Source organism: Hemibagrus wyckioides, linkage group LG07 (assembly GCF_019097595.1).
Source record: "Hemibagrus wyckioides isolate EC202008001 linkage group LG07, SWU_Hwy_1.0, whole genome shotgun sequence".
Lineage (NCBI taxonomy): Eukaryota > Metazoa > Chordata > Actinopteri > Siluriformes > Bagridae > Hemibagrus > Hemibagrus wyckioides.
The window spans coordinates 20,074,138-20,100,887 of NC_080716.1; the positions used below are offsets into that span (position 1 = coordinate 20,074,138).

General features: G+C 40.7%; 1 protein-coding gene across 1 annotated transcript; it reads right to left on the minus strand.

Moving 5' to 3' along the window:
- On the minus strand, nt 1–25,554 carry serpinh2 (serine (or cysteine) peptidase inhibitor, clade H, member 2). Its single transcript, XM_058395957.1, has 5 exons — nt 25,257–25,554; nt 23,250–23,866; nt 16,734–16,826; nt 14,375–14,607; nt 1–1,592 (listed from the first exon to the last, which is right to left on the minus strand). Exons 2-5 carry the CDS (start codon nt 23,854–23,856, stop codon nt 1,296–1,298), a joined length of 1,230 nt encoding a protein of 409 aa, XP_058251940.1. The 5' UTR covers nt 23,857–23,866; nt 25,257–25,554; the 3' UTR covers nt 1–1,295.
- Between the last annotated feature and the right edge of the window lie 1,196 nt (nt 25,555–26,750).

The following is a 26,750-nucleotide window of genomic DNA, read 5'->3' on the forward strand; positions in this document are numbered from 1 at the left end:
TTTATTTAATTATAAGATAAAAAATACATTAAAATACATTACACAACAAACACACACATACAAACAGCATTTTAAATGTAATTCCTAACCACTCTAAATGGACAACGGTGTCACAAGGGCACAGCCTCCATTGATCCAAGGAGGCATTAAAAGATTAAAGGTTTATCGTCTGCCTGCGGTGTTGACAGTGGTCTCGAGTCATTAGCGTCATTAGTATTAAGCAGATCCCATCAATAACAGCCTGGTTGAGCAATCTTTCTCCCAGGGGACTGCTCCTGGAGTGGGACTCGGTATGCCAGCTTAGAGCTTGACCCCCTGCAGCTCCTAATCTATTGGGCAACAACTTAGAGACAGAGAGTGAAAGAGAGAGAGAGAGAGCGTAAGAGAGCGCGAGAGAGCGCAAACCCATCCCACGTCAAAGTTCAGTGCAATTGTCAGATCATTTAGTTGGCAAGTGGTGTGTGGTGACAAAGTAAACGCACCCCTCGGCTTGGGCTCAGAAACTCTAGCCAACTTTGGGACTACAAGTGTTGGGTATTGTTGTTAGTAGGAAAGATCACGTTGCCTTGTAGAGTGTGTCTTTAGATCTCTGAGTGTTAAAATGAGAGGAGTGTCAGGTTGCCAATATGAATATAAGTAAAAGCGACACTATCGCAGAGAGATCTGAGAACAATCCACTGAATATTTCACAAGTGTGAAAGGATTAATCTCTCAGGGGGGCCATCAGTGTGTGAATGCCTGGTGTGCGCTCATGGTGAGCCCGTTTGTTACAATAATGGAATGAGTTCCAGGTTCAGCCTGGGTGAAATTGTTCGGCTAGATTTTCTAAGCTCTAATAAATCGTTTTACACCTTCCATTAGCTCTTCTTTGCACATTTAATGGAGCTCGATAGGTGTTAGAAATAATACGAGCTTCTGCTGACCCTTAATAGTGTCTTGTGTTTTTTTGCCACTTACAGAACTGTAAAATTGGACCTATAATTACTCACTCATCACATGCCGTTATTTAAATATATATGTATATACAGTGTCACTGGACAAATGGCTTAGATCAAGGGGTGTACAGTCTTATTCAATGAAGGCCTGGTGTGGGGGCAGGTTATCCTTCTAATCAAGCAGGAGCCACATCTGATTGCACCTGTTCAATCAGTTGATTTTGGTTTTAAATAGACTCGGGTGTGGTTTCTGCTTGGTTGGAATGAAAACCTGCGCCCTTTTCGGATAATACTGGACACCCCTGGCATTTTCTTTGATGGGCCATTTTATGGAGTAAGTATCCATACGTCATCCACCGTCTATAGCTCATCATGCAGTGCAGGTCCGTCTGCTAGATCCAGTGCACCCAACATCAGCAGAGCTCCAGTGCTGTTATCCTTCACCAGGATAATAAAGGAATGGTCTGCGTAGAAAACTTTGGGTTTCTCCACATGCTCTTCGTCCTCTTCGCTGTCCTTACTGCCTGAATTGGACACCAGTTCCAGGGATGCCCAATGAAGGACGTCACCCAGATGAATCTTCCCCTTCCCGAGACCCGAGAAATCCGCCACTTTCCGGTCCCAGGCGTCAACCACGCCCAGTGCGGCTAACTGTTTCTGAAGAAATGAACAATACAGACAGAGAACAAAGGAAACAAAGACAGAGGAAGAGATCAGCTCATGTAAGCCTTAGTGAAAGACAAATCAAAAGCTCTAAATTACTCAGCACTAAAAGACTACAGAGTGCACACAAAATGGTCCGTATCAATTATGCAAAGAAAATTTAATTTAAAAAGCAGCTAACGCATCAGCCAAGGGGTAATTCTAAAGATGAAACATTTATGCCCCTCATGACAGTAAATGGTTTAATATAAAAACACACAATTCTCCAGACAGATGAAATGAGCAAATGAAAATACATACACTCAGTTATATAATAAATCAATGACATTTCAAAGATTTGTTCTCTTTCTTTTATATTGTCTCTCGTATCTCTGAAAGTGCGACAGATGCCCTTGATGGCAGCCTACAATTCAAACTGGGCAACAGCGGTTGAAGACGGCTGCAGGGGAAGAGTTGCTTATGAATAATTTAAAAATGATCCCTCTGACCTCAGCCCTGCTTTGTTTTCCTTTCTGATATGAATTCAACAGAAAGAAGCCGCGTGACAGGTAGTTTATATTCCTGCAGATGAGATCCATTAGAAGCCACAGCCCACACAGAGAGAGGGATTGCGGGACACTATATGGAAGATTAGCCCTCTCTGTGGTGTGGAATTGGGTGGCACTGTGGTGCAGCATTGCCTCTTTGAGCTCCAGGGTCTGTCCATGGGTTCAATCCAGAGCTTGAGTTTCAAGCTTTCCTCGATGCCCATATCAGGTACCTCTAGCCTTCCGGTTTCCACCAAAGGTAGGTAGGTGGACCGGCAATGCTAGGTGTGAATGTGCGTGTGTAGTGCACACTGATGGACAAGCATTCCATTCAGATTCCTTCCTCTCTCCCAAAGTTCCAGGATTCTCATTAACCTTGACCAGGATAAGGTGCTGACTTGATGAATTAAGTTCGCTGTGGTCCAAATGTGTTACTTGAACTCGGGTCATGTTTCTGTTGTCCAGTATAGTTCCTATGGTTATGGCTTGCTGTACATGTACAGATATGTATTCATTTCACATCTTAATAAGAACACTGGAGCTGGGATTAGCAGCTCTACCATGGTGATTTAAATGAAGCAGATATATCTGTGCTTGCATTATCCCAGGAGAGAAAAGCTGATAATGAGAGAAAGGACGGAAAAGGCAGTGACAATCCTTGTCACCTGTGTAACATGGACATGTACAACCCACCACAAGTCCACAACTTCTCTCTCTCTCTCACACACACACACACACACACACACACACACACACACACACACACACACACACACAGAGCACCACTCTAATGCACTTTTATTGTCCTCATCTATTATTCTTCCTCCCTCCACTTCATCACTGTCTCCGTCTGTGCCTCGACCACCTCTGTAGCATCCTCATCCCTCATCTGCCCTATTGCTCTCATTGCATCCTCCCTTTTCTCATGCACTGCTCATTTCTCACACTTGCCTTTTCTCACTTTAACCGGCATGTCATCCGAACGACATTCTTTCAACCCGTCCACCTTTCCTTGTCCTCGCCTCAACCTCCGTCTAAGCTCTGTCCTTCTTACTCAAGAAGTAACTGGTGTAAAGTCACCTAGTTCCTCCAATTTTATACTCTCAGATACTTTTCTGCAACTTTCTCAGGAAGATGAAAGGGTTCTTTTGTGGGCTGATTTTCTCTCCTGCACTCTAATCTTGGCCCAGGAAGACCTCGACTATGTGTCTTTTTGCTACAACAATGCGGTTGCCAGGAACTATTATGTACAACATTACCACATATTCCCCAGCTTGTGTTATGCCAGATTCTATAAATACGACTTTTCATTTTGTGGGATGCAGAAGTAGAGAAGATTCACTTAATTTTCTTTAAAACAATCACTGCTGAAATGTAGAGTGTTCGCTGCCGCCACAGAGAACATTAGGGGTCTAGTGATGGTGATGGATCAGAGCCAGACTTCCCACAATGTCTGAGACTGAGAAATGTGAGAAATGTACACATTCACTGCAGGCTACTGACAACAAAAAAGCCTGTTCTAGCACTACCAGCATTACGTAGCCATTAGTTTTCAACCACTTGATGCCAACACTATATAATTTCGCCCAATTCAAGGCCAGTTAAGTGGATGCTAGTTCAGCTTAAAAGGGCATTCAAGCACGAAGCTCTTATTTGATATGTTATTTGTCATGTTATGTAGTATTTTCTACTGCAGTGTTGCAAGTGTCAGCCTCAGCAATTTCGCAAAAATTCGCTTTTGCATTTATGTTAGTGCTAATGGACTTAAAATGGCCAGAGTGCAGGAAGTAGAAGTCAGGTAGAAATTAAAGGTGATGTTTTTCACTAATTTAAAACAGAAAATAAAAAGAAGAGAGCGAGAATGAGAAAAAACTTGGCAGCGATAAGAAACAAATACGCCAGAAGAAAATGTATGTGTGTGTGTACCTAGCACTTCAGACAAGAAGAATATACTACGGACACATTGCTCTCAGCATCCAGAGAAGTATAATAAGTAAGGAATGCAACAGGACAAGACATGCTGTCATAGGAAAACAGGAAGCAATGGTGTGATGAGGCCTGGCGCGAAGCAGAATTGCTGTTATAACTCCGAAGACTTTGATTATTTTCTGATGACCTCACATCCTGTGTTTGATGCCACAGGGATTTACCAACTATTTCAATGATTTAGTTATTGACACATGATACATGAGTGCCAACTATTTAGAGTTAATTTTGTGGAACATCCATGAGACAAGTTAGTTCCTGTTACCACTTACATTACTTACATTCCCTCACCAGTCTCCTTTATCTCTTTCTGATCAAGTTTAAATAAATAAATGCAGCTTGTCACATTGCAGAGAAACCAGAAAGCACAAAGCCCCCTGTCCTGCAGTCTCTCCCATGGCTGAAAATCACACAAATTCCCAAGACTATTATGTCATGCTTTTATGCTACATTGTAAGGCTGATAAGTTCAGCTGTGGACATATGCACTACTCATATGAGCTTGTTAAACATCCCTTTCCAGACTGAATCACCTTTTTCAGTTATAATAACCTTTACTCTTCTGGGAAGGCTTTCTGCTAGATTTCGGGGTGTGGCTGTGGGGATTTGTGCTCATTCATTCGGTGTATAAGTTCATCCCCAAAAGTGTTCAATGGAGTTGAGGTCAGGATTGTGCAGGACACTCTTGCTCTTCCTCCTTAGGGTTGGTAAACCCTTCATGGTGCTTAACTTGTGCATAGGAGCACCAGGTTTCAGCTCCTTAGTTCCAGTGTGTAGAAATTCTTAATGCTAAAGCATACAAACAGACATTTTAGACAATTGTGTGCTTCCAATTGGGTGGCAACAGAGGAAGTTATGGGTGTGCTTGTCAGGTGTCCACATCCATTTGGCCATACAGTATATGGTGTAAATTAATTATTAATTAATTAATAATTCTGTGTTTAAGAAGCAATGTTCAAACCTGGAAATCTCGTTCTAGAGACAACTGTCTCACCTCAGTCAGGAACAAATAGGTATGTTTAGAACAACAGATTAATTTTTATTTTGGACAGACTGTGCCTTTATAAGTGCAGTCCTAAGGGAGGTGGTAAAACCTGGCTGAGGTGCAGGAAGTTTGATATCTCAGACAGTTTGGGAAGACTGAGAGTTCGCTAGATGAGCTCAGTGGGAGGGAGAAGAAGACAGAATGAGGGAAGAGCTGTCAGATGAATGTGGCACTACAGGGCCATGGTTTTCTTGAAATAAATGCAGAAAGTGTGTGATGTGTCACGCAGTAATGCGTCACCCCAGACTGCTTGCTAATGCACTAAACGTGACTGGCGGATGAAGGGACAGTGAAGGAGGTGTAAAAAACAAAAGCAAGATGGAGGTGAGAAACAGATAGAAGGAACCTGACTAAACATGGTTCCGGTCTAATGCCTTTCACTGGGTGGAAATCAAACATCTCACAGCACAAATCTTTTCTTTCATTCCCATTTCCCTTGGTTTGTTCTTTTGATTAAATAAAGGTTGTTAGTTTCTCTGATTTTTTTCTCCCATTGCACATCTGAGAAACTACCCATGTCCATATTACAGTAGCAGCATACTGTTATAGATCACTGTCAACTTCTGTCTAAAATGACAAAAACCTACCATGCAAGAATAATGGATGAGCATGCCACAGGATGTGGGTTGGCTACTGTGTTTCTATGCGTCATCAAGTCATGACACCGCAGCACAGGAGCTTGAGCATTAGTGTGTTTTCCTACCTCAAACCATATGTTTTATTCAGCCTTACAGCTTCTAAGCAGCCTTTCCTAAAACCCGCCTCTGAGATTATTCCAGGTTCTTTGTCATTCATGTCTTATTCGCGTTGGCCCTAGCTCTCTCTCTCGCTCTCTCTCTGTCTCTCTCTCTCACACACACACATCTCTCTTCTGGGTTCCACCATCACTTATTTATTTATCCCTCTCACATCTTGTTCCGCTAGGCCAACTTTACGACGTTTATCAGCTCATGAAAAATCATGAGTGCTTAGTGAGGGTACCTGGCTGCTGAAAAGGGAATTAGGATTGTAAGGTTGTTTGTGTCAGTCCTGCACAGCTTCCTCCTCTGCAGCATAATGGATTACTACATATGGACTGATCGTTGTCTTTTACATGGCGTTAGTCAGCAAATTACTCTCCCACACAGGCTCGTACAGAGGCACTGACAGCAGCTCTATGAGCCTGCTGTACATCACTGATAAGCAGATTAAACCGTAGATATTGAACAGAATGGAATATAAATAATCTACATATGCTTTAGAAAAATAGTATGTTGCTTTGTTGTGGTGCAACCAAAGGTTGAGGCTCTAACCTTCATTCGAAGGCACTGGGTACTAGCCTGACAGATGTGCACTACTTTACATGACCTACTCAGTGTGTTTGCTTGACTTCTGTTTTTTTTTTTTTCTTTTTTTTCTTTGGCACAAAAACAGAGCCCACACTTACCAATTACAGCCCTGCACTGACATTCTGAGCCTTGGCACTGTGCTGTGTGGATTTCTACATGTACGCAGCTACTTTTCAGTTCAGAGTCGGTCTGGTTGTGTTTGTGTGTGTCTGGCTGCTAGAAATCAGACAAGACTGTAACCTCGCGACCCCTCTTCCTCGTTAGGGAAACCCAGCCTCAGACTTGTTAGCTGTTAACAGGCGGCAATAACTGCTCCTTAAGTGCAGTCCTGCTGCTCTGCTGCCATCCGTCTTGGCTATTTTTACCCTCCTCTGTCTCTCACTTCCCCCCTCTACCACATCCTACTTGTTCATTTTTTTCATCCTCCTTGCCCCGTTTCACCTCCCACTATCCATGTATACTGCACAGCACCCCTATTTGGGTCAGACCAGGCCTGGGATGTGAGTGCTAACATGGCAACTGTGTAACACTGCACAGGAATCCGGATACAGCGTCTCCTTGACTGAGCCACGAGAACAGGGGGGAGGCAGCGAGCGTGACAGAGGAAGTGAGAACAGCAAGAACCAGGAGCGAGTATGCGTCAGCAGCCTACGATGATGGTTGGAACTCTGAGGCAAACTGAAAGACGGGGGTGTAAACACTATTAACGCGTAGAGATGGAGGGTGTGTTTGCACAGCTCAACCCAATCATGGAGAAGAGGAGCGAGAGAGAGAGAGAGAGAGAGAGAGACACTGAGGCAGGGAGCATGAGAGGGTTTTGCAGCAGAACTTTGATCACTCCATTGTCACTTGAGCTTCTAGTAATATTTCCTGATATACTGAAGGACAAGAACCTAGAAATTGTGACTTTTTTGGTTGTTTTGCTTGCGTTTTTGCATCGATAGTGTCATGTTCATAAAGCTCGTGACGTTATTCTTTGAAAGCTCCATTGTCAGCAATACAAACATCTCTATGCGTCTGATATTTATAGTGCACTAGTCTTTTTGTTTGCACTCTTGCTGATATTCCCGTCGTTCTATATAATCCGGTCACAAATTTCTCCTCCTCTTCTCACCACAATGCAGTTCGGAGCACAATGAGGACTGGTTTTGATATGCCTATATTTGGCCCGGTTCGGTCCTGTCATAGTCTGTTCCTTAAAGTATGCACCTGTTTTCAGTTCAGTCCTTGATTAGCGCGTCATTGTCTAGATACAAAGTCTTACCATGCCTTTCTTTCTCATCTTTCCACATCCATGCCTTGTTTTCTATTTCTAGTCCTGTGTATGGTGTTCGGCTTTGATACTCGCCTGTTTCCCTCATTTATGATGAAGGATTGTCCCTGTTTAATGTTATTTGCCTGTTCCATGAGCTTAGCTACAGATCATGATGATGACTTGTGGATTGGCCCTAATAAATATCACCCTGCTTTTATCCTCCTGCCTCATATTATCACACATTACAATTTCATTCTGTCAGAATCCTCTGATATACTGCACCAGTACTTGTGTTTTATGCCCATTTCCTAATATGCCTATTTACTGCCCTATAACACATTCTGCTAACATGCCTTTGGTTTTCTCGACATATTCACACTACCTCACTGCTACTGTTACATACATCATGTTTGAGGTGTGCTGAAATTATGTAAACTTTTGTACAATGTTCATGACTTCTGTTATTCCACAGTACTTGGACTGCCATGTTAACACCAAACAGGACCTTGTCCTGTAACATCTAGTCCTGAATAACTGCACAGCTCTGTAGTTCTTGATGTGAAGGCACTAGTGGGGTAATGATACACAGTGAAATGGTGCATTGTGTGGAACAGTGCGATATCAGCATTCTATTTATTATACATCTGATGCAGTTGCACCGTTTGAACACTAGATCTGAGCAACCCACAGAGTTCAAATATATAGAGAGGTCACATGATTAGTTTCTGGAGCACCTGTGACTCAACTGGAAATCATCTCACTTGTGAAGTGACCGACAGCTCCGGATCACAGTGATCAACATGCGTTATACGCTAAACAGTTATAGGGTGGTTATGAAGAACCCTTCATTAGCTTTCGGCACCAGCTCGGCGGCTCTGTGATCTACTGTGTCGGATAGAGAGAGAGCGGTTGCGTAAGTCAAGTCTTTTATCTAACTTTATAACCCGATTTCCTGTTGAAACGGCACCTCAGGGCTGCTAAGGAGCTCACTTTTTTCTCAGGTTTGAGACTTTGTTTATTCCATGAAAATTTTGGAGAATTAATTTATTATAATTTATTTTTAAAACCTGTAGTACACTTTACATTATTACAATATTAAACCTCAATTTGTAGGATTTTTTTAAAAAAAACATTTTGTTTAATAGGGTGAAGATGAATACAATAAAGATATATCGAGTACAGTGTTTTCAGTAATACTTTTTCTTGATTTAAATTTGTAAATCAAACTGAATTGGATTGTGAAGCCAGTATCATGAACTGAATCAAATTGTAAACAGGAGTATATCATAACACTCCTAAAAATCACCTATATTTAAACCTCTCTACTGGATTAGGTTTTCTTCACTCTAGAGCCTCATTCCCTGTTGATGAGTCGGTTGCTTAAAGCTTAATGCTGCCTCAACAATGAGAGTGCACTTTGGGTAAATGAACTGGTTTGCATTTACATAGAGAGCAACATTTTTTCCAATGTACCAAAACACAAACACTTATACCACATGTCTGGTGGTTCTGCATACTTAAAATGTGACTCAAGGCAAATTTGCCCATGTAATATCTTTGTTTTATGGGATCACACCACAGGACCATAGTTGTGGATTTGCAAAGAGTCTGAGCCAGCAAAATGTGCAACTCACTTAGACCTACTGACCTGAAACCATCGCTGATTAGTCTTCTGCTTGCTTCATGATTTAGTTTCGAAATATGACCTGTCCTGGACAAGGTGAGGTTGGTGAAATAATCCCATAGGAAGAGTCCATTCTAAAGGAGGACTGAATCCTAATGCAACTTTTCCCCCATTTTCTCCTTCATTTCAAGCTGTACTTCACTTGAAAAGTGGGAAAATTATTTCTCTGCAGTTAGGCTCTCTAGGCTATGAGGTTTTTTTTTAAAAAAAAAAGAAAAAAAAGAAAGTGGGTGAGTACTTTCAATAGCCACTGGGAAGGCGGTGGGAAAGAGAGAGAGGAGGCAACACAAGGCAATATCACTTCACCGTCAGTGGGAGGGTGGAGGGTTAACAGAGCCTCTGGCCTGCTGTAATATTCCCTCAAATACTCAAAAAGAGATAGAGAAATAGAGAGACAGACCATAAAATAGAAAGGCCAAGGCAGAAGTGCAGGAAAGATACAGAGAGAGAGCAGCAGAAGCAGAAGGGAATCTTGTCAAAGAAAGTAATACAGCTCTATTCATGTCATGTTGTCAAGAGGGGATGCTTGGCCCTTTCTTCATGTGCTGGGGTATCACTTATGAAAACATCACACATCTCACACATCTGTGTGTGTGGGTGCGGGTGAAGCACAGCAGAAAAGTTCAGCCTGTGGGGCTTTTTTTTTTCTCCAGTAGAGCCCTTGATTCCTTCAGGACTGCCTCTCCATGCTCAGGTTAATGTCAGAATCTTGTACTTTAGGCCAGGTATGAACACTCAAACATGACAGCAGCAGCCAGTGGACATCTGACACAGCTTGTATTTCTCACCCTGAATTACAGTGTTTAATGATATGATGTTCTACACTAGAGAATCCATTCAGCCTAGCAAGCGCTGAGGGAATAGCGTCGTTCACTTTAATCTGTACCTGTCATGTTGTCATGTCACCGTTGTCCTTGTACCCCTAACCCCCCTGTTCTCTGCTCCATTATTCTCTCTAAAACAAAATGCACCACCTTCACTCTCTTTCTCCACAGATGCTGTAAGATGAAAATACACATCATTTAATCCCATCTGACCTATAGGCTGCAATGCAGGGGCAATTACTTCCAGATCTTCAGACTAAAGGTTGCATAGTTTTGGTTGGATTTCTTCAGCACTGTTATAAGTCCAGAGGTCTACCCAAAAACCCACAACTTCCTCTTTATTCACAGTTTTTCACATCCCCTAAGTCACAGTCCAGCCACTGCATCTGTATTGGCTAATTTGTGTTTGGATTATGGCAACACACAAATCCTAGCTTCAGCTGCTTCTGACCAGGTGGAAGGGCTGAAGAAGGGGCAGTGAGAGTTTGTGCTGCTGTTGGGATCCAGATTGCTGGAGCAGGCCCAGAGGCTTCTAGCTCTGGGGGTAAACAAGGAGGAGATCCAACAGGGCTGTAATCAGGCCATATGAGCAGCTCTGGATCTGATGGTGCGCTGTTTTGCAGTGCAGTACACTGTGTCGTGTGCTCAGCTTGACAAAGACAGAAAATAAACTGGACTTTGACCCCAGTGGTATAGAAAATAAAAAGGTTACAGGTGAGTGGCTGTCTAGCTTTGAAACAAAGAGGTGTGAAGAACCAGATGAAGATGTGAGTGTTACAGAACAAAAGCAAGAAGCCATAATGATGAGGATTATGAGGATGAAGAGAGAGAGAGAGAGAGAGAGAGAGAGAGGAAGAAAAAAAATAAAAGCTAACAACAAAGAAGCAGCTGAGGAGCTTTGAGAATACAGAGAGGACTCAGTCACTGTGGAAGAGAGAAATACTGAAGATGTGCCCACCGAAAAAGAACAGCACCCAGTCCAGGAAGGGCCGAGAGACGGCACGAGGGCAGATGAAAAATCTGAGGTGGAAAAATGAAGTGATGAATGAAAGGAGGGAGAGGGAGAACGAGTGGGAGGACTGGGCAGGCCTAGAGCAGGAGATAGATGAGCTAGGGTCAGGTGGAGAGGAGGAGGGAAAAAAAAGATGCACAGACAGAGAGATGACAGAAAGGAATGGATGAAGGGGAGTGGAAAAGGAATGGGGTTAGACAGACAGAAAGAAGTAAAGATGTGGGGGAAGAGAGAAGTTAGGCAGTGGAGAATTAATCAGTTTATTCTCAGAGTGAGAGAAAAGTTTTTCTTGGTAAGAAAAGATGGCAGAAAGAGAAAACTACACAAAGACCAGCCAGGTGTACTGACATACACTTGCTGGCACAAACTAAGAAGCAAAACTGCAATCCAAAACTGTCAGACCACAGCAAACCTGTCCAAGCTGTAGTGTCTAATAAGCTATAGAGAGAGCCATACGCTCATCCCTGAAGCTATACCACTCTCTGCTGTCAGGGCCCAGGCTCCTCCCCAGAGCAGGGCTGGCCAAGGTGCCACTGGCTGGGCATCTGACCCGCTTTGGCCTCTCTATCCCCGGCCTGGAGCAGCTGGTGGTTCATACATTTGCCCAGGCTTTACTTGAGCCTGTGAGAGTGCTGGCACAAAACCAGGGGGGTGCCAGGGGACCTGCTAGTGTTTCCCGGTATAAAGAGCAATTCTGGAGAGCGGAAGCAGAAGAGAAAACAGGGTCGGAGAGAGTGTTGGATCCAATAGTGTGTAAAAAGAAATGCTGTGAAGAGGGCAACAGCGACAGCGTTATGCATTATCACTCAGCAACTAAGCCAAAACCCCTGAGAAGAGCAGATATCAATATACAGAGACTGCAAAGACATAGCTGTTGATGCCAAAGCTGCTCAAGCAAAATTGTCAGCGAAGAGGATAAAGATGAATACGCTATTTAACTTTGAATTAAAGGAGAATCACTAGGCCCTGTGGAGTTATTTGATCAGTCCTGATATGCTAAATATCTGCAGGGGCAGACAAACAACTAGTTTCAAAATGGGTATCGTGGCTGTTGTTTCGTATTTGTTTTTCGTTTTTCGTCATTGCCTAAGGACAAGTGACTTGCATCATTTCTGACATGGACAGCCTTGTATTTTTGAACACATCACGATCCAAGTTGTTTATATGCTTCCTATTGGGGTGACGCAACATGATGCTGCAATTCAGTACTCATTATGCCTTTAGTTTAAAGGACCACTTTTAGCTAAGTTAAGATTGTAAGCCATCAAATATAACTTTAACCTATTATCTCTGCTGGCTTACATGACATCAGTCAGGTTGTCAGAGACATTTCCAACTCCAACTCCCAAGATTCACCACAGCCTACAAACACGTCAGCACTGGGCTCTGTTTCCCAGACTGCACACTCATGTCCTCATTTATAAACACTGGTTTACTCTGACTTACATTCTGTGTGATTCTACCAGTCTTTACCAAGGCTTTGTTTATTGATTGAGCTTTCTGATTCACTAGACTTGCTCTTGCTAGATCACCTGACCTATGCCTGTTATTTTGATGATGATTCTGTCAATTTTAACCATTGTCTTATTAAAACTGCATGATCAACAATCTGTCTCAGCTCCACTATTGTGACAGTGACATTTTTGTTAAGGTTTCAGGTAACATAGTAACAGATAAAAATGCATGAAGATGCATGCTCAATATCCACAAAATGCTTAAACTATTGCTGGCAGTACAAACAATAGTTCTTCTAAATAAAGGCACTACTTGCTATAGATGGTGATTTTACTGTTTTTGTGCAACTTGGTGAAGCATTCTTTCTCAACAGAATAAATGTCTTTCAGGACATGAAATGCCATTACAGCGAAGAGGTCAACTTGTGGTATTCTTCTAAACTCCAAATTCCTTCCCTGTTGATGGAGCAACAGCAAATCAAGGATGGCGACTCACAGCATTTGAAACAAACACTGAAAGACTTACTGTACTGTACATACAAGTATTAGCTTTAGATTAATCAAGATACAGATATATTTGCTTGTTAAACCTAAAATGTTACCTACTGTATACAGTTCAATGATTGAGAAGTACATCAATCATCACAGTCATACAGCTAACTTACTGCTTAAAAACAAAAAAACAAGGTCAACGAAAAATTACATAATTCTGACCGACGAATTACCACTTAGTTGGAAAGTGGAATGCAGCATTATATATTACATGAACTTGTTAATCTGGTTTTTCAGCCCTGCACCAATTCCACGTTTCTGAAGTGTTATTTCCACTTTTCTTTTCTCTGAGCTCAGTTCTCAGTGAAGTGCTATTTGTTTATTTAAGCATGGCAGTGTTTGGGAGTAGCTCAGGCTGTCTATCAAGTTCAATAGGTTGTGGATTTTTTTTCATTTGTATTAGTTTAAAATTTATGTATTGATGCTTTAATTAAAAATGCAAATATGTACACCGATTAGGCATAACATTATGAACATTAACAGGTGAAGTGAATAAGACTGATGATCTCCTCATCATGGCACCTGTTAGTGGATGGGATATATTAGGCAGCAAGTGAACATTTTGTCCTCAAAGTTGTTGTGTTAGAAGCAGGAAAATGTGTAAGGATTTGAGCGAGTTTGTCAAGGGCCAAATTGTGATGGCTAGACCACTGGATCAGATCATTTTTAAAACTGCAGCTCTTGTGGGGTGTTCCCGGTCTGCAGTGGTCAGTATCTATCAAAAGTGGTCCAAGGAAGGAACAGTGGTGAACCGGCGACAGGGTCATGGGCGGCCAAGGCTCATTGATGCACGTGGGGAGTGAAGTCTGCCCTGTGTGATCCGATCCAACAGACGAGCTACTGTTGCTCAAATTGCTGAAGAAGTTAATGCTGGTTCTGATAGAAAGGTGTCAGAATACACAGTGCATGACGGGCAGTTTTGTCAGCAAAATAAACTGAAAAATGAAGCAGCACTAGTACAAATATATATCTGTACAACTGTAGGCTTGCTCCTGTGCATAAAGAGGGAGTGAATAAAGGCATTTAAACAGTAAGCCTATATAAAATAAATGAGACACTCTGGTAATGTGTGCCACTTATTTTTTTATGTGCAATCAGATGGTGCAGTACCTGTAGGCTGAGTGTGCTGCTGATATTGACCCTGGGCAGAGACAATGCCATGCTCATGCTGCTCAGTTTCCCCAGCCATTTCTCCAGCTGCTCAAGTGTCATCATGCGCTCCAGCCTGGCCAAACTCTCCACATGGAAAGGCAACAGAAGTACCATGCTGGCCTTTCCACCCCACAGACCCAGCTCCAACACCTGCACCATATTCTCTATGTCCTCATAGTGACGGTACATGCCTGCAGACATATGCACATAGAGAACAGAGGTCTGTGGGAGATCACATAAAATATAAAATAATCCCACATGTCCATCCCACATAGCCATCTTTAAATAATCAAAAACCTTTCACCAGTCACCAAATTTATTGACACTCTGATACTATCTGATATAGCAGCCGCACTGCTAAAGTTCAAATCACTTGGAGCGCAGGCACGCTATTCCGCTGCAGCCAATCAGAGCAAGCCGGCAGTCAGAATCAACTGTTAAGTGCAGCAACAAAGGAAAATGAAGAGAGAGGGTTTACCGCATCATCAGTCAGTACACTTTACTATTGTGCACCTTCGAGCTGTGACAGCACATCTTCCTGGCATTCAGAAAAAATCAATCCGGCATCAGCAACTTGATGTCCATCGGCAGTAGATATAATCCATCGGACACTGTTAATGGCATCTTAAATCAGCCAGGGCCTGGTGAACATTGTTGTGTTCAGAAGCACTGACATGGATTTAGTTATTTTTATTGAAATTCATTCTGTGCCAGTGAAACCATATATAAATAGGACACACATATACACACACATACTGGTAAAGAAAGAAAGAAAGAAAGAAAGAAAGAAAGAAAGAAAGAAAGAAAGAAAGAAAGAAAGAAAGAAAGAAAGAAAGAAAGAAAGAAAGAAAGAAAGAAAGAAAGAAAGAAAGAAAGAAAGAAAGAAAGAAAGAAAGAAAAGGATATGATAGAAATGTCCTTGTGGTTAATTAGCTTAAGCAAATAATGAGAAAAATGCTATATTTTATATAAATACATTGAATCTAAGACAAAATATTTAACAAACATCTATGAATAGGCTTAGGAAATTTCATTAAAGTGTGTTTTCAATTGTGCTTGAGATAAATTCACCTGAGTGAATAAATAAAAGAGAAAAGTGGAAGAGAAAATAGAGAAAAAACAGCTGGGTTCAGTGTAAAAAGAAGGATATGATACTAAGAGATTGTAAATCTGACTACTTCTGCCCAGAAGCTACAACTGGGCCATTGTTAGATCGTCCAGAGGGTCAATCAAAACCTTGTGTACAAATTCATACGATATGTTTCAATACCAAACGTGGCCATCCCAGTCCCCTGACACTGAAAACCTGTGGGCTGAGCTTCAGAGGAAAAACCAAGACAAAAGCATTTCAATACTTTGACTTCACTTAAAGATGAAATGATTTTCAATGTAGCATTAAGCTAATTAACCTAAATCACCTCAACCTTTTTTTAGCTATTTATCTATTTTAATAACCTTAATCTTTTTAATTTATTTATTTATTTATTAAATATATGGCAACATCAAAATCAAATGTTTGCTTGCTTTGCTTGCTGAATTTTTTTTTTTTTTTGTGTGTGTGTGTGTGTTTGGTTTCAGCTAGAACATTTTCAACATATTTTTCCAAATCTATTCTTCCAAATCCGGCATATTTGCTCAGGGACACAAGCTGATTTAGTAGGTGATTTGGAGCAGGAAAAAAAAAAAAATCACCAAACTGTGCTAGACTCTGGCCCTCCAGCATTGTATTTCTATTCTTTTGGGTGGCCATTTCATTGTAGATTAATTTCTATATGAATTGAAATTCTTTGAGCAGGACATGCTTATTAGCTGCTTACATTCGACACAGTTTAAAGCATGGAAAAGCATAAATGGTTTCAAGCAGAGTACTCAGGCTTTTGCCTAGTAGGAAACTAATAGCCATGTAGATTAAGTTCACTGAGGGGACATGAAATAGATTGTCTGGAAATTGGCTTAATATGATTTACCTTCATGTTATAGATTGTATAACGGACAAATATATATCGCATACCTCACCTCTCCGCAGTAATTTGCATTAATAGAATAATTTGTTCATCGCATAAGTTTGCTTATTTTTTTAAAAATGTAGACCTATTGGGGCAGCATTTAAATTTGGGCTTTTTGGCAGCATTTCTGCCATGTTAGTTCTGGGATGTATTGACGGAAATGACGTAGCTGCTTGTAGACTGCTTTTATGATATAACCAAATCCCACAGTCACGGTTATGAAAGAACCAGATCAGGTAGTTGACTTCAAACGAGTACAAAAAAAGTGCTGCAGACTAAGTAATAAGAAAACAAACAAAAAAAACAATTACCTGCTCTGTGCATCATATGCACTTTGGTGTACTTGGTGCCCAAAAACCTTCGCCGGTCTTCATTTTCTTTGTCAAAGCCATGATCCCCAAACCCTGAGGAAAAATAGAGAGAAAGAAAACAAGTTGCATTCATATTCCATCTAAGAACATGCATGTAATACAGTCAGGTATATCTCACACACACACATACACACACAAACACACAGAGTTAACGGTTCTTTAGAGCCATTAACAGAAAGTAGAAAAGAACATCAGCCAATCTTGTTTTGTGCCACCGAATGAGCCCATAACAAAGCCAGCTTCCACTAGGAACTTGACAGATTAGATCCTATTAGACCGAAATCGTACAAAACTACATTAGGGACACAGTGAGAGAAAAAAAGAGAGAGATGAAATTAAGACAAGGCAATAGCGAGAGAGAGAAAAGAGGCTGCGCACATGAGGGAGGGGTGGCACAGGACATATTATTGCAGTCCATTAAACCCATTACGTTCTATAACAAAGATGGGATTCGATAAAGAGACTATTAGCAGAATTATAGTCACATGTGCTTTTTTCACTAGTCTTTTCTCCCTGTTGAATTAGCCACAGAAAGGTGTGTGTATTTGCGACACGGCCTAGAAAGAAAAAGACTAGAGAGAGAGAGAGAGAGAGAGAGAGAGAGAGAGAGAGAGAGACGAAAGAAATATCCATTATTACTATAATGGGATGACAGCTTCACACAATGTGGGGTTACAGCATTTCACCCCATTATTGTAACCCACTACATCAAATACACTCTGGTCTGCTTATGGGATTAGATGAAACAGTCTTCATTAGCAGTCACTGGCTGTTAGGACTGAGTATGAAGTCTGTCTTCTTTATGTAGACATGAGGGTGATTTAAAGCCTGATGCGAGCTGGCTCTGTAGGAAGCAGTTCGTCACTGCCGGATCTTTAACTTTCCATTACTTTAGTGCTACGTGCTACTTTGCCACCCATTTCTCTTCATTACTACTTTTTAATACAGAGTTATGTGAGCAATAATAATGACAGTTGCTTTGTATTCTGTCTCATATTCAACTCTTAAAGGGGAAAAAAAATCATCTGTTACTTTCAAAGGCGAAATGTTTACCGTATGACGACTAGACGGGAGCACAATCACCTCAGACACTAGTTGGACTAGTCCGAATCTCGAATTCTTTGGAGAGATTAGAAAGTGATGTCTGGGTGGAATCCATTAAACAAAGAAGCTTTGTTGGGTAAACCCCTAGAGGACTTGCTCTAAGCTAGGCATTATGGAAATACACCTGACCCTGTGTTTGAGGGAACCCGTACGTGTCTATGGGATGGTTGCCAAACGTAGCGTACGATTCAATGGCATGCGAAGGCTTCAATTAGACGTGTGAAAACAAGTGAAGGAGCTCTCCTTGGTTACTGATTATAGAGACGATGACACCTGAGTACTCCAAAGGTTCAAAACAAGTCATGGTATCCGTTGGTTATTAATGGGTAGTGAAGCAGCTTGAAACACAAATAAAAGGGGATTTCTGCAATGCGAGTGCCTAAAATGCCATGCGAGTTTTCAGCACCGCCGTCTTGGCTGTGAATCAGAAGAGACGATCGAACCTGGATGTTTATCTGGGTGATGTCACATCTAATGTATAACCGAGAAAGAAAAAGGAGAGGGAGAAAATAGGAGAGGAACCTGGCCAGAGAGAAACATCTCTTCCATTAATTACACTACAGAAAAACAATACCACTATTGTGAGTCTTTGCATCATGAATCCACTCCCACTTTAAATAACCCAAGCATCCGACCACAAACGATGCTCAGGGAGAAAAATAAAAAGGACAAAACAAAATGAGGTAAGCCATTTTCCTCCTCTCTCATCAACTCTGTGATTACGGAACAGCGTGCTGCTTTGGGAGACGCTTTTATTAAAGTGTACACGGGTGTGCACTTGTGGGTTTGTTCCTATTTCCATGTTTATTGTGTGTGGGTGTTTTTTTTTTCCGTAGTGTTGATTCTTTCTTTTTTTCTTCTCTATTGCTGTTTGTATATGACAGAGGAAGAACAAAGGCTTAATTAATTAACTGTAGTGGACAGACTCTCTCCTGGGTAGGACTACCATCTTTCTGTCTGTCCGTTCCCACTGCCTCGCTCTCTCCCTTTCTCTTTTTTGCCGTTCTGTCCTTGAGTGCTCTTATAAGCGTACAACAGCAGTGTAAAAGATCGGCACGTGCGGTAGTGGGGAGGGATAATTAGCAGAAGAGGAAACAGACAAACCAGAACAAGAGAGCTGAGGATACTACAGGGACCTTCAGCACAAATCTGTTCTTCCATGGCTACAGCACAATTTCTAATACAATATAACTGATTTGACTCATCTGGGAGTCTGATACTCACCTGGTGAGCCGAGTTAGCATGAAGAAGAAGAAGAAGAGGAAGAAGAAGAAGCCAGTGTTATAGCTGTTGCCAGAGAGACTGGTAGTTTTATTTATGGCCAAGCTCTGCCTGCTTTCACAGGAAGAGGCCAGACTGCAAATGACCAACCACAGACTGTTCTTTTTGCATGACATGGAAACGCTACCACAAAAAAAACACAGACCTGTGTGCCACAACCTGGAAAGAGCGTTCTTCACTATAGCTCAGAGGACATTGCACTGGGTATCATGCTGGCTGAAACTGTGCCGGATACACCAAAGTCAGGATGCTGCTAACCTTTACAAACAATCTGAAAAGTTCCCTATTGTCAAGGTTTTCAAAAGCCAGCACATAGGAGTACCGTCACATGGAGGTGGGGAAAACTAGAAAGATAACTAGAAAACAAAATTTGTTCATGCATTGCGCTTTTGTAACTACTTTCTGATCAGGATCGCAGTGAATCCTATCGGAGGAAGGCAGAAGATTTCGACTCGGATAAGAAGCCAGTCTGTTGCAGGGTACCACATACATTGAGACACTCATTCACACTTGGGGGCAATTCAGCACAGACAACTTACATGTTTTTGGGAGATGGAGGAAGCTCACACAGACATGCGGAGAACATTCACAGTAAATTAAAACAAGATTGAGCTTAGGAGCCTGGATTTGTGATGAGCATCACTCTACATATACAATACACATACACCGATCAGGCATATCATTCTGACCATTGAGTGGTGAAGTGAGTAACACTGATGATCTCCTCATCATGGCACTTGTTAGTGGGTGGGATATATTAGGCAGCAAGTGAACATTTTGTCCTTAAAGTTGATGTTAGAAGCAGGAAAAATGGGCAAGTGTAAGGATTTGAGCGAGTTTGACAAGGGCCAAATTGTGATGGCTAGACGACTGGATCAGAGCATCTCCAAAACTGCAGCTCTTGTGGGGTGTTCCTGGTCTGCAGTGGTCAGTATCTATCAAGATTAGTCTAAGGAAGGAACAGTGGTGAACCGGCGACAGGGTCATGGGCGGCCAAGGCTCATTGATGCACGTGGGGAGCGAAGGCTGGCCCGTGTGATCCGATCCAACAGATGAGCTACTGTTGCTCAAACTGCTGAAGAAGTTAATGCTGGTTCTGATAGAAAGGTGTCAGAATACACAGTGCAGGACGGGTCAGGGCTGTTTTGGCAGCAAAAGGGGGACCAACACAATATTAGGCATAATGTTATGCTTGATCGGTGTATATAATATCAGCAGACCCATGTGCACATATTATGCTGTATGGACTTGAGTGGACTGGATGAAAATTTCATTAATTATACTTCTATCCAAACACAGAGCAAAAATAATAATAAAAAGAACAGAAAAATGATCAATGATCAAATATGACGAAAGAGAAAAACGAAAATGGTTTTGATGGATGTGGGAAAGAAACAGTGAACGCACGTAAAGGAATTACTATCGGACCCTCCAGCCATAATATGATTTACTTGTCAAATTTATAAATCCAAGCTCAAGTCAATTTTCATAATCTCATTCATGTGCCCTAATCTACTGTCTAATCTAATTTGTATATTTCAGTTCGAAATTAATGTGACCAATCCAACTCCTGTGGCATGTGAGGCACAAAAAAAAAAAAAAACATAATTATGTTGAAACATGAAACAAAAGAAATTAATTAGATTACTTATCAATCCACAGTCAATCATCACTTATTTTCACTGGTGCATTGTATTGAAAAGACAATCAGACTTCAGACCGCATCTGTCTGTTTAAAGGAGGATCAACGTTTGCAAAGTTATCAAGAAAAAGAAACGGAAGGAAGGTAAGAAGGTAAAATTAGGCTTTTAAATCCAGTCATCGGTGGTTTTAGGCAGTCATTTCAACCTGAGTGCATAAATCATACTTCAATTATTATACATGCTAAAAAGCTCATTAATGGTAAATTGTGTTAAACTTGTTATACTGTTCAAAAAAAAATGATTCCTAAAATGTGATCTACAGAAATATTCCAGTATTATAGCCTTGTGTACGTTTAATACACCCTAGCATGGGATACATACTACGAACCACTGAGGCGTTTTTGCAGATAAGCCTCTTATTTATTTGCCACATATACAGTACATTTCAAATTCTTGGCTGAAACCAGGTGACCCAGCAATCAGGTCAAAACACATATGCAGACTACACCAAATGCCTAGTGAGGGCTAAAAGCATCGGCGCAGTGTGTGCGGATAGAAGGGCTCACCGTGGGGAAGGAGATCTGGACACTTGTTACTAAATTATTCAGGATGACACATCACCCCCTATAGGAAGATAAATAAGCTCTCCATGATAGACTGGAGTATCATTAGTTATCAACTGTGCAGACCAACCGAGGGAGCACACACACACACACACAGGAATAGTGGCACAGGCACCTACACAGACATACAAATGGCTTTCACATGTCTGCAGGTACACATTTACATTCCGCAAAAGAAGAAAAAAAAAAAAACACTAATGCGGAATAATCTTCTAGAAAATGAACCTGTAGCAAATTTGTCTCAATTATAGTTAATTTAGCACTGGTGATTTTAGTGGGTACACATTTTAATCAGCTGCATACAACACGAACCCCCTGAGATGCAATTCTGTAACAACTAATCAAATCTGAAACAAACAGAGCAGACGTGCACTTGTTCGTAGTCTATTTATCAAGCACCAGCACACAATCAATCTACGTCTAGTGTCATCATGAGCACAATCTGTACTGGACCCATTCCCAACACTCTCTTGTAAGGAACAAACTAACTGTGTTATCAATGTGCCTTATGCAGAGGAGGACACGAGAGAAGCCATCTCTTGTTTCTGCATCCTACACACATAAAAAACCAATATGCACCATTGGGAAACTTGCACTGGGCTATTAATGAAGTACCTGGACACTTCTTGATGAATTAGTGTGCATTGTACTGTACAATACATATCGATCAGACTCGATCAGATCTACACGTGAACACAGGTACATCCGAATTCAGATGGACTGATTCATTTATTTCTGTGAATGTGTTCACTTTAGGTGACAAATCCAAAAATAATTAGAGAAGTAAGCAAGCTAAGGCTTCTACACCATATGATAAAATCTTGTCTGATCGCAATTATATGATATTTCAAAATACCATTAAATCTCCTGTGGTATGATACGTCACGTCATGATATATGATTTAGATTCATAAGGCAACAATTATATATTTGACGATATCACAGTGCAACAGGATACAATTTAATATCCTCTGATCTTTATGTTCAAAATAGAAAAATAGGGGTAGAGCCAAAATAGGGGTAGAGCCATTGTTCCTGAAAGGTAATGACATTAGAAGCACTAGTTCTAGTACTATCTGAATTATCTTCCTTGTCCATTTCCACAATAGCTTAAAAATGTTATTTAGTACTGTCCACACACAGATTGTCTGTCTTTTATTGATAAATCAATTTAAAATCAATTGCATTCGACAATAATCAATTGTTCCTTGTCGCTCGATTCACTTCAATTGTCACTTTTTAAATCAATGCATCAATCCAAGTTGTCTAATAGTTACACACCACTAGTCTTTATCTCAGTCAAGCACTGCTTTATCCTTTATTGGGAATGGATATGTGAAATGTGAATTCAGAAGTAACATATCTAACTAGTTTAACTAGTTAGCATTAAATTAAATGTACTTTAATGGTTATTTGGAATATTTGGGTCTTAATATAATACACACAGTTGTACATGTAGGGTTGCTGCTGCTACTGCTGCTTTCTTCAGAACACTTTACATTTCTGGATTGTATTTGTGAGACATGTGGTCCATTGTCCAGGTGTCTTCATCCTACTGGAAATGCTGATATGTTCACATACTGCATACGCGGTTTAGCAGGAGCAGTATGCATTAAAATCCATTTTGAACACAGCTTCTATTTGCTCTTGACTAGTCAGCTAGTTTTTTTTTACTCATATATATATTTTACTTCAATGGTTTAGCATTACAGACGTGTCTACTGGGTGGCCCTAATCATATTTTGAACTCCAGTTAGTTAAGTTGGGGAAAATAAATCGATCTGGGCAGATCCTCATTTTTCTCACCTTTAATGTGTAGTGCACTGGCCAGGATCAGAGCTCCGTCTTCAGCATCTGGCCCTTCATTCAGTGGCATTTCCTTTACTCCTCCCATTCCTCTTTTAGCCCATGAACTGAGCTTCTTCATATCTTCCTGTTTATTCCCTGCACCTAAAGCCACATGGTCCAGTTCAAACTGGGCCTGCAGCTCCTCCAGTAAGCTGCTCTCCAGTGTAGGAACCTGTTTGGAGAAGATAGCTGAGGAACCATGCAGTGTGTTGCTGGTTCCATTTGCATTTCTCATGGATGTAAATGGATTGGATGATGATTTCTCAGCTTGTTTCTCATCCTTGTTGCTCTTCAGGAGCTCCTGGAGCTGCCTGGCTGTGGCTCCCTTGGCTATGTGACTCAATGCGCTCAGTGAGTTGGCAAGCAGTACAGGAGAAATGAGGGTGTTGATGTTAGAGCCTTCACTACGAAGAGCTCTGTACACTTGCAGCCCTAAGGACCAGCTTGGGTGGCTCTTGGATGAAAAGATCTTCTGCTTGGGATCCCCTGAGGTCAGGGGTTGTTGGGATGTAGAGGGACTGACCATGGAGACCAGTGATAAACACAGAACAGCAGTTGGTAGCATGGCGGCAAAGCTGCGGAATAAAAAACGTGTAAAAATAATTTAAAAATAATAAAGATAAATAAATAAATAAATAAAGATGAATAAAGATAAAATAAATAAAGCTGTAGCTGACCATGAAATACACAACTGGATGACAGAATATTCAGTTGATTGGCTATCATTAGTTAGTTAGCCATTAGTTTATTAGCTATTTTCATCTGTCATTTTTATACACACTGGTTTATATCTCTAATGATGATAGGATTATGTTCCAGAAGATATCAGAATACATAAACCTAGCTAACTACCTAGTAATAGAGCCATAAAACCCTACGACACTAACAAATAATAATTAGATATGGCTCTTGATAATTTTTTAATTTTTATTTTGGGTTGCTATTGGCCCATTACGATACTAGATCGTATTCTGGAAAGAAAAAAAAATAAAATGGGATCTTGTGACAAATGGAAAAGACTGTAATATTTGACCAAAAAAAAAAAAAAGGTTTATATATGAAAAGACTTGAATGGATTGGTTTTATTATTTGTACATATTACTATATTTGCAGTGCAGGTTATTTTATATGAATGCTGCAGATTTGCGTAAGTGGTGGTTTAGCTATGTATTTCTCCTGCAATTTAAGTGCAAAAAAAAAAAAAAAAAGCTTAGCTTTTATAAAGAAAAAAAAATAAATGTGCATCAACTGGTTGTTACTTGAAGTTTCAATACTGATAACAAAACTCCTTTAAAAATAATGATAATTAAATAATAAAAAAAATAATAATAAACGGGTGCAGTCTAAGGATATATGTAGAAAAATTATTATATTATTTTAATTTATTTAATTATTTTTGCAAACTTCCCTGCTGTGGGACAATAAAGCATTAAATCTTAACTTTTTTTTTTTTTTTTTTTAAAACATATACAACAATGACTCTCTCCTTTCTGTGATGAAAAGGTTGAAGTTTACTAAAGATCAACAAAATTCTAACTCGAAACTCTGTTCATTATTTTAATTAGCACATGATGGCAGCCTTTAATGAAGAATATCTGCATCTCTCCAGGCCTCACACTTTATTCTCTCTCACACACACACACACACACTCGCGCTCGCGCAAACAAACCACATCGTTTTACTGTTCAATGGTCAAACGAATGCAACCGATTATATAAACCACTCGAGTTAAAAAACAAATAGATAAATAAATAAATAAATAAAATAAAATAAGCTGTCAAAGAGCGTTTGGAAGTTAAGGGGTACGGAAAAGCCACCTTTTTTGATCGGAGCTCTTAGAGCGACATCGAGCAGACAGCTTCCCACACACACACACACACACACACACACACAGAGTTCGCCTGTTCTGACGTGCAGCAGCAGGCGCGAGGAGAAAGTGAAAAAGGTCCCACAGTTTGTCTTTACCGTTAATATGTTGCAGTTTCCTCTCCTTTCCTCCGTCTCCTTCACTGGCTCAGGAATGGTGGGGTTTCCTACGTGGCAGAGGAAGCTCTTTTGCTTTCCTTTAAGCCAAATCGAGTCTGTGCTCCAATCAAGTCATTTATCCCCTTTTCTCCAAATTTTTCCCATTCAGCCACGTAGAGTTTTTACAAACCACCGCCTCCCTAAACTGCTTCAGAGTCTGAACAATAACCCGCTTGTTTAACCTGCGCCATTGCTTTCTGCTTCCAACTTGTTGCGCTCAGATTTTCCCTTTTTTTCCCTTTTTCCAACATGGAGAAGAGACCTACATGGTCATTAGGGGTGTGTGTTTCACAGTGTAGAAAAAACGATAAAACTATATATTTTTTTAAAATTATTATTATTCATTGCAGTACAATGCAGCTACTGGGCACTGAATTAGTGCAATACTTCGGAATAGTCATTAGTCATTCATAATCCCTTAATCTACTCTAGGTACTAAGTACAGTTTTGATGTGCATTATTCATAGTCAGTATAGCTGGGTCATATCTATTGGTGGCTATTGTGTTGAGCTGTGTACCTCAGTAGCCAAGGATATATATTTTTTAATACGACACAACAGACTATATAATGTAGTGTTTATAATAATAATGACTATATAATGTAGTGCCATGTAGTGTTTATTCCAGTCAAATGGGTCTGCTTGGAGAGTATTTATCTTTTGCAGCTTTTAATGTATATCTTTTACCTCAAAACGTGGATATAGTGTACATTAAAAAATAGGTACATTATTAAGTGTTTTAGAGTAAAGCTCCAGGATATTCCTGGGTCAAAGATACAAAAGGTGCACGTGCGAGAGGAGCACATGGGTGACGAGGAAAAGTGTAGTTTATAGACATTTTCTGAGAAAGTGTAGATATGTAGTGTTTTGTTGTTATTATATACACACACATTATTGCATAATGTTATATACTAGCATTCTAATGTAATTCCAGTATGTAACGATTGGACCAATACCTGATGTGTCGTGGACATAATAATTAGTTAGGTAGTATTGTTCCGGAAGTACTCTCTCTCTCTCTCTCTCCCTCTCTCTCTCTCTCTCTCTCTGTGATGGAGAATGGATTTTAACATAATTTTTCTACATTAGCATACAGATTTGAACGGTGCCCCTTTTTCCACAGAGTCCATCGGATTTTTCTCCCCCACCCTTCCAAGCTGATGTAAATGGAGATGCAATTCCGCCAATAGTCGACTGGGGTCGCCATTGCTCTGCTGCCTCTCCAGTACTGGTCACAGAAATCCCGTCAAAACCCATTGTAGCAAAAAATGTTCCCATATACTTTTTCCCTTCCGTGATCTCTTAGCTCCTTCTTTGGGGCTAATACCAAATTCAGGTCACAGTTCTCTGCTTCCTAAAAGTATAACACTGGCTATAGCTCAATGTTAGTCCTCAAAATTGATTGATAGATGGATACCACCAGCAGACTGGATCG

Coding starts and splice junctions, on each gene's coding strand:
- serpinh2 (XM_058395957.1), bottom strand. CDS start 23,856: ATGCTACCAACTGCTGTTCTGTGTTTATCACTGGTCTCCATGGTCAGT. Junction 16,827..23,249: donor CAGTGCACTACACATTAAAG/GTGAGAAAAATG, acceptor ATTTTTCCTCAG/GGTTTGGGGATCATGGCTTT. Junction 14,608..16,733: donor GCATATGATGCACAGAGCAG/GTAATTGTTTTT, acceptor ATATGTCTGCAG/GCATGTACCGTCACTATGAG.